Source organism: Pan paniscus, chromosome 15 (genome assembly GCF_029289425.2).
Source record: "Pan paniscus chromosome 15, NHGRI_mPanPan1-v2.0_pri, whole genome shotgun sequence".
Taxonomy (NCBI): domain Eukaryota; kingdom Metazoa; phylum Chordata; class Mammalia; order Primates; family Hominidae; genus Pan; species Pan paniscus.
Window position 1 is genome coordinate 22,761,070 of NC_073264.2, and position 13,331 is coordinate 22,774,400.

Below are 13,331 nucleotides of genomic sequence, written 5' to 3' on the forward strand. Positions count from 1 at the left end.
TTTTTTTTTTTTTTTTTTTTTTTGAGACAGAGTCTCACTTTGTTGCCCAGGCTGAAGTGTAGTGGCACCTTGTCAGCTCACTGCAACCTCCATCTTCCGGGTTCAAGCAAATTCTCCTGCCTCAGCCTCCTGAGTAGCTGGGATTACAGGCACCCACCACCACGCCTGGCTAATTTTTATATTTTTAGCAGAGAGGGGGTTTCACCATGTTGGCCAGGCTGGTCTCGAACTCCTGACCTCAGGTGATTCGCCTTCCTCGACCTCCCAAAGTGCTGGGATTACAGGCGTGAGCCCCTGCGCCCAGCCTAATCTTCTTTCTATTATTTTATTTTATTTTATTTTAATTTTCCGAGACAGAGACTCACTCTGTCACCCAAGCTGGAGTGCAGTGGTGTGATCTCAGCTCACTGCAATCTCCACCTCCCAGGTTCAAGTGATTCTCCTGCCTCAGCCTCCCGAGTAGCTGGGACTACAGGCGTGCGCCACCATGCCCAGCTAATTTTTGTATTTTTAGTAGAGACGGGGTTTCACCACGTTGGCCAGGATGGTCTTAATCTCTTGACCTCGTGATCCACCCGCCTCAGCTGGGATTATAAGCGTGAGCCACTGTACCAGGTGTATTTTACTATTATTATTATTATTATCATTATTTTTTGAGACAGTCTCACTCTGTTGTCGCCAGGCTGGAGTGCAGTGGTGCAATCTCGGCTCACTGCAACCTCCCCCTCCCAGGTTCAAGCAATTCTCCTGCTTCAGCCTCCTGAGTAGCTGGGACTACAGGTGCGCACCACCACACCCAGCTAATTTTTGTATTTTTAGTAGAGATGGGGTCTCACTATGTTGGCCAGGATGGTCTCAATCTCTTGACCTCGTGATCTGCACGCCTCAACTTCCCAAAGTGTTGGGATTACAGGCCTGAGCCACCGCACTCGGCCACTATTGTTATTTTTTGAGACAGAATCTCACTCTGTTGCCTAAGCTGATTTCAGCTCACTGCAACCTCCGCCTCCCGCAGTTCAAGCGATTCTCTTGCCCAGTGTCCATAGCTGGGATGACAGGCTTATGCCACCACACCCATCTGACTTTTGTATTTTTAGTAAAGACAAGGTTTTGCCATGTTGCCCAGGCTGGTCTCCAACTCCTGACCTCAGGCCATCTGCCCGCCTCAGCCTCCCAAAGTGCTGGGATTATAGGCGTGAGCCACGGTGCCTGGTTCATAATCTTCTTTTTAAGTTTTCTAGCACATTCAAACCTCACTGGTTTCTCTAAGGAAACGGCTGAGACCTAGCTTGACATTGCAAGGTTTGTGGGAAATTATGAACACCATCATTTAAAAAAGTAGTTATTATCTTTTCTCATAACATAAGCTTAAGGTTAGTGATCTCTATCAAATCTTGGCTGGCGTGATGAGAAATGGGAGAAAGGAGATTATTTACTAGACTGTACATACACCACATACTTGTGTTCTAGTGTGGGTAAGAGGGGAAGGCAAGAGACAAGAGGGAGGTATTCTTACTGGGGCATAGTCAAGGAGAAAATGTCTTTAATTCTATCCATGTTCAGACAGAATAATTTAGCGCCTTTCTCTGCAGAGCTTCCATTAAAGAGAAGGTAGAGCTGATTCGACTTAAGAAGCTCTTACATGAAAGAAATGCTTCATTGGTTATGACAAAAGCACAATTAACAGAAGTTCAAGAGGTGAGTTGCCATCATCAGCTGTGCTTTCTTGGTGGGGGGAAACCCCAATTAAGAGATTCATATTATTTTCTCCATTTTACATATGAGAAGCCACAATTCAGAAAGACTGAGTTAACTTGTCTAAGGTCACACAATTTATAAGTGATATTCAAATCCAAGCCTCACAACTCGGAGTCTATGCTTTTCCCAGTATTTCCCATTAGTTCTCTATTAAGAGGAAGGCTCAAGCTCTGCCTGCTAAGGTGAAATAAAGTGGAGTTAACTTATGTAAGGGTTACGGTCCTCTACAAAGACCATAACCAGTTACAGTCCCCTACAAAGACCACAACCAGAATGTGATTAAATTAGGAAGCCAAAAGCAGTCACGGGGAAGGGAAGGAAACTAGCCTTTTAATTAGCACTTTCTGTGAGCTGTACTCTGTCCCAGATATTTACAGTCATGATCTTTTTTAAGCCTGACAACAGCCCTCAAGGTAAGTACATTTAGCATTAGCACACATTAGAAACTAACATCTGATCGGTGGAAATAAGAGTATCAAGGGTCAAAGTAAGGTCAGCACCATCCTTTTATTGAACAAATATTTATCCAGTACCAGGAATTGCAAAGCACTGGGATACAAAGATTACAAAGATAAGTAAGAAAACAACTGCCTTCAAGGAGTTTATAGGAGTGAGAGAACAAGTAAACAAATTCAACTATCCTATGCAGGGTATGGGCAGAACATAAAAGAGAGAGTAGTCAGACCCACCAGTGGGTGAGGTGCTGATATGGCTGATAAGTGGAGGAACACCAGGGCTCTTGTCTCACGCGAATTAGATAAAACGACACGGACACAGGTGGAGCGGCTTTAAGGAGCGGAGAGTTTAATAGGCAAGAAACAAGGGAGAAGAAAGACGGAAGAAGCTCCCCTGTACAGAGACAGAGGAAGAAGGACTCCAAAGCAGAGAGAGGAGACCTCACGTGCCGGGAAAAGTGGCTGCTTATACGAGTAGGCAGGAGGAGGTAGTGTCTGATTTGCATAGGGCTCAGGGGATTGGTTTGACCAGGCATGTCACTCATGTAGCCTGTGGAAAAAAACTGGCCCTCCTACCCTAGTCTTTTAATATGCAAATGAAGGGCGCCATGATGTTCTACACACGTGGGGATATGTGGGGGTGGCCATGTTGCCAGGTACAGGTCGGGGCAAGGACAGGAAGACAAGGGCGGGAATCGCCATGTTTGGGTGGACCCAGTTTCTAAAGACCTGCATTTGCATATCAAAGGTTGCCTTCCCGGCTGTAAGAGCCAGGGCTTTCCTGCTAGACAAAAAACGTTTCTGGAGCTGCTTTAAAGGATGAGAAAACTTTCCAAGGACCCCTTTTCCTCTCTATCTGCCTAAAATTATTTTTAATAACTCCTTTAACAGTGCCAGATCAGAAAAGGATTAATGACTGGGTGCGGTGGCTGGAGCCTGTAATCCCAGCACTTTGGGAGGTCAAGGAGGGAGGATCACTTGAGCTCAGGAATTCGAGACCAGCCCAGACAACATGGCGAAACCCCATCTCTATCAAAAATACAAAAATTAGCCGGGCATCGTGATGTGTGCCTGTAGTCCTAGCTACTCTGGAGGCTGAGGCAGGAGGATTGCTTGAGTGCTTGAGCCCAGGAGGCAGAGGTTGCAGTGAGCCGAGATCCCGATACGGCACTTCAGCCTGGGTGACAGCGTGAGACTTTGTCTCAAAAAAAGAAAAAAGAAAAGGATTAATAAAGGAATAGATTAGTGAGTTAAATACCGAAATACTAAAAGATTAGCTTGTGTTAATAAGTGTGTAAGAGAAGCGGGGGCTTTCCATGAGAGCAGAGGTGAGAAACATCAGGTCTGGTCATGAAGGACACACTAAGAATTTTTTTTCTCGTTGTCATTAAAGACAGAACATGCTAGGAATTTAGACTTTATCCTACAAACAGCAGAGAGCTGTGTGAAAGGGTTTTAAGCAAGTTGATATGATCAATTTTTTTCTCTCTCAAAAAGATTATTTGACCTTTTTTAAAAAATAAAAAATAAATTTAAAAAAAAAAGGTTGGGAGGCTGAGGTGGGTGGATCGCTTGAGGTCAGGAGTTTGAGACCAGCCTGGCCAACATGGTGAAACCCCGTCTCTACTAAAATACAAAAATTAGCTGGGTGTGGTGGGGGGCACCTGTAATCTCAGCTACTTGGGAGGTTGAGGCAGGAGAACTGCTTGAACCTGGGAAGCCAAGGTTGCAGTGAGCCAAGATTGTGCGGCAGCACTCCAGCCTGGGCAACAGAGTGAGACTGTCTCAAAAACAAAAACGAAAACTTACCTCTCATATTTGCTACAAGGATTAAATGAGATAATATATGTGAAATGATTATAATGATCATGATGTGGCAGGTAATGAAACACACAGTAACACACAGCAACTACTTAGCTGTTGTTATGATCATTCTTTTTTTTTTTCTAAAACTGAAGAGATCTTTCTGAAGCGTGCTAAGTAACAGTACCTAATTTAAGATTAAACATTTTTCTTGGATAATCCACCAAGTACAATGCAAATGTGAATAAATGACCCTTCATTCTTTTTTGAGAAATGGTGTGAATGATTGCAGTCACAGACTACTTGGCAAGCTAGGGCAGGGGAAAAATAGCAACAATTAGTAAACAAGTACACAAATTGATTTGTTTTGTGGGATTTTTATAATGTCTTTAAAAATGTTAAGCATTATATTACAGTGATAAATATATCATGAAATTGATAAATCAATAAAATAATAATAATTTCTTTCTTCCAGGCATACGAAACCTTGCTCCAGAAGGTACTTAATAAGAATTGAGTCTCTGTTTCTTAGTAACCAGAATAATCAAACCCAAAGAAATCTATGTTCATCTCCAAGTAACATAACACCAGAATTTAGCTAACTAAATCAATGTTATTATGTCATATAGTTTCTGTTAAAAATGATACTATTACAATTATCAAAAGATACAGATACTTATTGCACTGTTTTCATAAAAATTGAAATATGAGATTGGAGTTGAGAAATATTTGGCATGGTATTTTTAAGCCTATTGCTGGAGCAAATTATAGCATTTGCTCAAAACTTCCTAAGAGTATTCTTCTAGCATGTGTGAGGTGATGAGATATAACAAAGTTGTTGCAGGTATTCTCAGATGGCCTTAAATATTTGGCCCTATTCACCACTGTGAGTGGGCTGCATGTGAAGCTAGGTGAATGTCTGTGCTTAAGAATCACCACTAAGACAGAGTTCCAAACGAGACCACCCAGCTGTGCCTCACCAGAGGAGTCCGCCAGAAACACACACAGAACTTCTGGAGTTAACATGTCACTTGTCTAGGTACAAACGGAGTCATCATAAAAAAGCAGTCAAATAGCTTAGAAAGTGAAGGCAGCTTTGGAAGGTGGCAACTAATTTAAAGCTAGGGATTAATTTGAACCTTGAGAAAATTAAGGCTCAAGGGCCAGGCGCGGTGGCTCACGCCTGTAATCCCAGCACTTTGGGAGGCGGAGGCAGGTGGATGACCTGAGGTCAGGAGTTCGAGACCAGCCTGGCCAACATGGAGAAACCCCATCTCTATTAAAAATACAAAAATTAGCCGGGCGTGGTGGCTCATGCCTGTAATCCCAGCTACTCAGGAGGCTGAGGCAGGAGAATTGCTTGAACCCGGTAGGCAGAGGTTGCAGTGAGCCTAGCACTATTGCACTCCAGCCTGGGCAACAGAGCGAGACTGTCTCAATAAATAAATAAATAAATACAAGAAAAGAAAATTAAGGCTCAAATGATGAACTACAATTGCCCAGAATGGAAACCCTACCTACCAGGGAAATTATACTTCCAGAGAAATGCTAGGGTGAAAAACAAGGTTAACGAACAGTACAAAGCTAATAAGCTATTAATCAAAGTCATTCTTTGTGACATCTGTTAGAGAATGCTAGGGTTGCTGGTGTCTGGAGACCACTCGTGCTGAGTGATATGACCATTCCCAGAGGTACTTTCCTTTTGCCCCAGAATCAGGGAATCCTGAGTGCAGCCCATGAGGCCCTCCTCAAGCAAGTGAATGAGCTCAGGGCAGAGCTGAAGGAAGAAAGCAAGAAGGCTGTGAGCTTGAAGAGCCAACTGGAAGATGTGTCTATCTTGCAGATGACTCTGAAGGAGGTAAATAATAATAGTTGAAAGATACCATCTACATTTCAACTTCAGGGATGTTAGAATGTGTATCTTAGCAACAATATGAGTATTGCATTTTTTCAAATGACAAAAACGAAGCTCCGAGTAGTTAAATCATTTGCTTAAGATTACACCATTAGAGGGAAAGCTTGGATTTGTACTTATGTCTGTTTTCCAAAGTCCTTGCTCTTTCATAATGTTTTGCTGCTTCCCTAGCAGTAGAAACCCAGAAACAGTGAAGACTTATTTTGGAAAATCCTCATTAATCCCAATACAGGTTTCTAGCCGACCTTCAATTGGTTCAAGTCTTTCTAGTTGGATGGCTTCTCAAACACTGGAGATGGCGATAGAAAGCCTCTCACCCACGCCCCTCCCTGCCATGGACAGGGGAAATCCTGTGCAGGGGAATAGATTTTAACATTTTATCTCAAGGGCTACTATCACTCTTAGTTTCAGGAGAGAGTTGAAGATTTGGAAAAAGAACGAAAATTGCTGAATGACAATTATGACAAACTCTTAGAAAGGTGAGTACCACATTTGGGTCCCAGAGCAGTGTTACTATGAAAGACATTATAGAAAGTTCATTCCTAATACCTAGCATTAATAAATATATGGGAAAATTGGTACTCAATATTGTTAGTGAGAATATTAATCGGCAGTCTTTTGGAAGGGAATTTGACACTATTAAAATGTTAAATGTGCATATCCTCTTTCTTTTTTTTTTTTTGAGATGGAGTCTCGCTCTGCTGCCCAGGCTGGAGTGCAGTGGTGCGATCTTGGCTCACTGCAACCTCTGCCTCCCGGGTTCAAACGATTCTCCTGACTCTTCTTCCTTTTTTTTTTTTTTAACCAGCAATTCCTTTTTTCTTTTTTTGAGACGTAGTTTCTCTCTGTCACCCAGGCTGGAAAACAGTGGCATTCTAGGCTTACTGCAGCCCCAGTCTCCCAGGCTCAAGCAATCCTCCCACCTCAGCCTCCCCAGTGGCTGGGACTACAGGTGTGCGCTGCCACACCTGGCTAATTTTTTTCTATTTTTTTGTAGAGACAGGGTTTTGTCAGGTTGCCCAGGCTGATCTCAAACTCCTGGGCTCAAGTCATCTGCCTGCATCAGCCTCCTAAAATGCTGCGATTACAAGCACGAGCCACCATGTCTGGCCCCCAAATATTTTGGGGGGCTGGGGGGAATCAAAATGAAAAAATTCTCTTGTGTATGTGCAAATATATGTATATAATAAGAATGTTGCTGGGTGCAGCAGCTCACACCTGTAATCCTAACACTTAGGGAGGCAGAGGTGGGAGGATAACTTGAGCCTAGAAGTTCGAGACCTGTCTGGGCAACATAGTGAGACCCTGTTCTCCACAAAAAGAATGTGAATTACTGACCTGATAGTAATAGCAAAAAAACCAAAAACAAATAAACAAATAAAAAGGAAACCACTGATAAGAGATTGATCACATAAAGCATGTTGCATCCTCACAATGAAGTGCTATGCAGCTGTTAAAAATGAGATAGATGGCCAGGCGCGGTGGCTCATGCCTGTAATCCCAGCACTTTGGGATGCCGAGGCGGCCAGATCACGAGGTCAGGAGTTAGAGACCAGCCTGACCAACGTGATGAAGCCCCGTGTCTCCTAAAAATACAAAAATTAGCCAGGCATAGTAGCACGCACCTGTAATCCCAGCTACTCAGACGGCTGAGGCAGGAGAGTCGCTTGAACCCGGGAGGCGGAGGTTGCAGTGAGCTGAGATTGCGCCACTGGACTTCAGCCTGGGTGACAGAGCGAGACTTCCTCTCAAAAAAAAAAAAAAAAAAGATACATTGTAAAAAGAAAAAGCAAGCTGAAAATGAATATGTTAACTCTGACATGGTTTATGTTATGTATCTTTATGATTCCACAAACCTTTAATGAGATAAGAGGATTAGAATAAGGCAAAGGGGCACCTTCACTTTTATTCTTTTTTTTTTTTTTTCTCTTGAGATGGGGTTTCACTCTGTTACCCAGGCTGGAGTACAGTGGTGTCATCTCAGCTCACTGTGACCTCCACCTCTCAGGCTCAAGCAATCTTCCCACCTCAGCCTCCCAAGGAGCTGGGACCACAGGTGCACACCACCATGCCTGGCTAATTTTTGTATTTTTTGTAGAGACGGCGTTTTGCCATGTTGCCCAGGCTGGTCTTGAACTCCCAGGCTCAAATGATTGTCCTACCTCAGCCTCCCGAGTAGCTGGGACCACAGCCACACGCCACCACACCCGGCTAATAGTTTCTATATTGTGCAGAGACAGGGTTTCGCCAGATTGCCTAGGCTGGTCTCAAACTCCTGGGCTCAAGTGATCTGCCTGCCTTGGCCTCCCAAAGTGTTGGGATTACAGGCATGAGCCACCGACCCTGGCCTATTCTATATGCTGATATATTATTCTAATTTTTCACAATGAGCGTGTATTCATGCATTAATTTTATAATTAAAAAGAACTGGAAGTGGCCTGGCATGGTGGCTCATTCCTGTAATCCCAGCACTTTGGGAGGCTGAGGCAGGAGGATCGCTGGAGCTCAGGAGTTCACGACCAGCCTGTGCAACGTGATGAAACCCCTTCTCCACAAATTATTTTAAAAATTAGCCAGCCAGGCGCAGAGAATCACTTGAACCCAGGAGGCAGAGGTTGGGATGAGCCGAGATCAGGCCATTACACTCCAGCCTGGGCAACAAGAGCAAAACTCTGTCTCAAAAAAAAAAAATTAGCCAGGCAGCTGGGCGCAGTGGCTCATGCCTGTACTTCTAGCACTTTGGGAGGCCAAGGCAGGCAGATTGCCTGAGCACAGGAGTGCGAGACCAGCCTAAGCAACATGGCAAAACACTGTCTCTACTAAAAATACAAAAAATTAGCTGGGCGTGGTGGCAGGGGCCTGTAATCCCAGATACTTGGGAGGCTGAGGCAGGGCGAATTGCTTGGACCCGGGAGGTGGAGGTTGCAGTGAGCTGAGATTGCACCACTGCACTCCAGCCTGAGCAACAGAGCAAGACTCTGTCTCAAAAAAAAAAATTGGCTGGGCATGATGGCGTGCATCTGTATTCCCAGATACTCAGAAGGCTGAGGCAGGAGGATTGCTTGAGCCTAGGAGGTCAAGGCTGCATTGAGCTGTGTGCAGTGCAGTGCAGTGAGAAAGTGAGACTCTCAAACAAAAAAAAACCTGTAAGTAAAAGAAAATAGTTTTTAAAACTTAAAAGTGCCAGGCCATGCGCGGTGGCTCATGCCTGTAATCCCAGCACTTTGGGAGGCCGAGGCGGGTGGATCACGAGGTCAGGAGATCGAGACCATCCTGGCTAACACGGTGAAACCCCGTCTCTACTAAAAATACAAAAAATTAGCCAGGCGTGGTGGCAGGTGCCTGTAGTCCCAGCTACTCGGGAGGCTGAGGCAGGACAATGTCGTGAATCCAGGAGGCGGAGCTTGCAGTGAGCCGAGATCGCGCCACTGCACTCCAGCCTGGGCGATAAAGCCAGACTCTGTCTCAAAAAAAAAAAAAAACAAAAAACTTAAAAGTACCTTTTGATCTAGTAAAAGGCAGCAGGGGGTAAATTGAGGAGGTCTTACGGGAGCATCTGGGAACAACTGATGTTCTTCAGCTCAGTGAAATAAAGCAGTGTGGGGAGTATCCACTTTGATAGACATTACTCTGTGATAGACATTACTATTTGCCTCTCCCCTTCATCACTCAAAATACTATTTTCTTGAGTCCTTACATGATATATGGTCAGGAAATGCCAAGAAATGTTAATACTTGCCTAAGTAGGTTATTTTTATTATATATATATATTTTTTGAGGCAGAGTCTCACTCTGTTGCCCAGGGTAGAGTGCACTGGTGTGATCTCGGCTCACTGCAGCCTCTGCCTCCTAGGTTCAAGCGATTCTCCTTCCTCAGCCTCCCAAGTAGCTGGGACCACAGGTGTGTGCCACCATGCCTGGCTAATTTTTGTGGTTTTATTTATTTATTTATTTATTTGAGACAAAGTCTCACTCTGTTGCCCAGGCTGAGAGTGCAGTGGCGCAGTCTCGGCTCACTGCAACCCCTGCCTCCCCATGTTTAAGCTATTCTGCCTCAGCCTCCCGAGTAGCTGGGATTACAGGTGCCTGCCACCACACCTGGTTAATTTTTTGTATTTTTAGTAGAGACGGGGTTTCACCATGTTGGGCAGGCTGATCTCCAACTCCTGACCTCAAGATCTGCCTGCCTCAGCCTCCCAAAGCACTGGAATTACAGGTGTGAGCCACCGCGCCCAGCCAATTTTTGTATTTTTAATGGAGATGGGGTTTCACCATGTTGGCCAGGCTGGCCTCGAACCCCTGACCTCAGATAATCTGCCCACCTTGGCCTCCCAAAGTGCTGGGATTACAGGTGGGAACCATCCAGCCTGGCCAGTAAGTTATTTATTTATTTTTTGAGACGGAGTCTCACACTGTTACCCGGGCTGGTGTGCAGTGGCACGATCTCAGCTCGCTGCAGCGTCCGCCTCCTGGGTTCAAGCAATTCTCCAGCCTCAACCTCCCAAGTAGCTAGGATTACAGGCACCTGCCACCACACCTGGCTAACTTTTTGTATTTTTAGTAGAGACAGGGTTTCACTATGTTGGCCAGGCTGGTCTCGAAGTCCTGACCTCATGATCTGCCCTCCTCGGCCTCCCAAAGTGCTGCGATTGCAGGCGTGAGCCACTGTGCCCAGCCTGGTAAATTATTTTTAAACCACATTTACTAAAATGGTAAATAAGAAATAAGACATAAAAAGAAATAATTGTTTGATTATTAGTGTCATTTCATTTGTATGAATGACCAAGAACTAGCCATGTGGCTGGGCATGGTGGCTCACACCTATAATCCCAACACTTTGGGAGGCCGAGGCAGGCAGATCACCTGAGGTCAGGAATTCAAGACCAGCACAGCCAACATTGTAAAACCCCGTCTCTATTAAAAATACAAAAATTAGCTGGGCCTGGTGGTGGGTTACTTTAATCCCAGCTACTCAGGAGGCTGAGGCAGGAGAATCGCTTGAACCTGGGAGGCGGAGGTTGCAGTGAGCCAAGACTGCACCCCTGCACTCCAAGCTGGGTGACAGCTCGAGATTCTGTCTCAAAAAAAGAAAAGAAAAGAAAAAAAAAGGAACCAGCCATGTGTATTTTATACTCAAAATGGGTCTGCTCTGACAGCTTGATACAATAGGGTGGAGGATACAGTTGTTGAAAAGTTTAATTCCCGCCCTTCAGCATAGTAATTTATAATCTAGGTCAAAGACAAATATTCTCTAAACTCACCGTTGGTGAAGGTAGATGGAGGCATGGGGTTTGAGAAAAGGAAGATTTTGTTCCTCATTTCTAATCCGGCAGGCCTGAGAAGGTCTTGGTACATAGTTCCCTGACTAAAGAAAGCCATCATGGTGGAGAAGTTCCTTGGGAAATGGATATGACTTGGGGTGTTTGCTCAGTCAGATATCTGAGACCTAAACAGAAATGGTACTGAGCAATAACTCAGTAGGACTCAAAAGTTCCAAGGCAGTTGGTAAATGACAGTTATGAATAAAGCAAGGGCAGAAAAAAACATGTAGGGGAGAGAATGAGGAACTAGGTCCAGGAGATGCTGAAACTGGATAATAAAGACGTCATATCACACCCCTTGGGGTATCCATCTGAGAGCTTGCTTTCCGTTGCCAGCATGCTGGACAGCAGTGACAGCTCCAGTCAGCCCCACTGGAGCAACGAGCTCATAGTGGAACAGCTACAGCAGCAAGTCTCTCAGCTGCAGGATCAGCTGGATGCTGAGCTGGAGGACAAGAGAAAAGTTTTACTTGAGCTGTCCTGGGAGAAAGGTAGGCTGGACCTTGAAGAGCTCTCTCAAATGTGGCATCCTCTACCTCTGGTTTGGGAGAAGATAACTTGAGCCATCATTTCTTCAATCCCCTCACTTGATCCTATTCTTTTGTGGGTTGTAGGTAACTAGAATGAGAACACTAGCAATAGATCAGATCTACAATCAGGAAAACATGACACTTACCTACCTCTCATGTATACTTTTTCCTATATAATGTCTTTCCATTTGAGAAGATGCTAGTTTTTGTTTGTTTGTTTGTTTGTTTTTGAGGTGGAGTTTCGCTCTTGTTGCTCAGGCTCAGTGCAATGGCGCGATTTCAGCTCACTGCAACCTTCACCTCCCAGGTACAAGCGAGTCTCCTATCTCAGCCTCCCAAGTAGCTTGGACTACAAGCATGCACTACCACGCCTGGCTATTTTTTTTTTTTTTTTTTTGTATTTAGTAGAGATGGGGTTTTACCATGTTAGTTAGGCTGGTCGTGAACTCCTGACCTCAGATGATCCACCAGCCTCAGCTTCCCAAAGTGCTGGGATTACAGGCGTGCGCCACTGTGCCCGGCCTGCCAGTTTTTAATTTATTATGTTTTTTAAACGTTCAGTTTATTGAAAGTTTTTTGTTTTGTTTTGTTTTGTTTTGTTTCTGAGAGAGTCTCACTCTGTCACCCAGGCTGGAGTACAGTGATGCGATCTGGGCTCACTGCAACCTCTGCCTCCCAGGTTCAAGAGATTCTCCTGCCTCAGCCTCCCAAGTTGCTGGGATTGCAGGTGCCAACCACCATACCCAGCTAATTTTTTGTATGTTTTAGTAGAGACGAGGGTTCACTATGTTGGCCAGGCTGGTCTCAAACTGACCTCAAGTGATCCACCCGCCTCAGCCTCCCAAAGTGCTGGGATTACAGGTGAAAGCCACTACACCTGGCTGAAAGTATTGAAAGTGAATTTCTTTGTCTTTTACCCTTCTCATCATTTTAGAGGTAACTGGAATACTTTTTTTTTTTTTTTTTTTTGCCATCCAATTCTTGAAATTGAGTAGAAAATTACTATTCTTGGTTACCACTGCCAGTTCACCCCTGTCTTAACTCTTGGATCTCAGGAGATAGGTATTTGGAACATTTTTAAATACTGTCAAAAAGACCTTCATCTTACTACTTTTTCCTAGCCTGGACCTTAATATTTAGTCTTATCAAATTTATATCTCATCAAGTTTTAGTGTATTCAAATAGGGAACCGAAGGAAAAGAAATATGTGAAATCAAGAAAAATAGAGGCAAGAACCATGTTTAGGAGCACATGCCAATTAGTATGTTTGAAGCACAAATGAAGTCTTGTAAGGACCTTCAGGGCAATCTAATTTAATCCCTTCTCTAATGCATGATGGAAATGATCTGCTCACTAAACACTGATTACCTTTGTTCCCTGAAAAACACACACACAGCCTGGTGTGGTGGCTCATGCCTGTAATCCCAGCACATTGGGAGGCCGAGGCCAGCAGATCACATGAGGCCAGGAGTTTGAGACCAGCCTGGCCAACATGGTGAAACCCCATCTTTACTAAAAACACGAAAATTAGCCAGTCGTAGTGTCGTGC

General features: G+C 44.5%; 1 protein-coding gene across 1 annotated transcript in view; it reads left to right on the forward strand.

Annotated features, from left to right (window-relative positions):
• RPGRIP1 (RPGR interacting protein 1) overlaps nucleotides 1-13,331 on the forward strand; it is a 65,434-nt gene that overhangs the window by 19,672 nt on the left and 32,431 nt on the right. Inside the window, 5 exon segments of the mRNA XM_034937273.3 lie at nucleotides 1,593-1,698; nucleotides 4,492-4,515; nucleotides 5,728-5,874; nucleotides 6,337-6,410; nucleotides 11,589-11,743. Of these exon segments, the coding sequence (XP_034793164.2) occupies nucleotides 1,593-1,698; nucleotides 4,492-4,515; nucleotides 5,728-5,874; nucleotides 6,337-6,410; nucleotides 11,589-11,743 (506 nt within the window).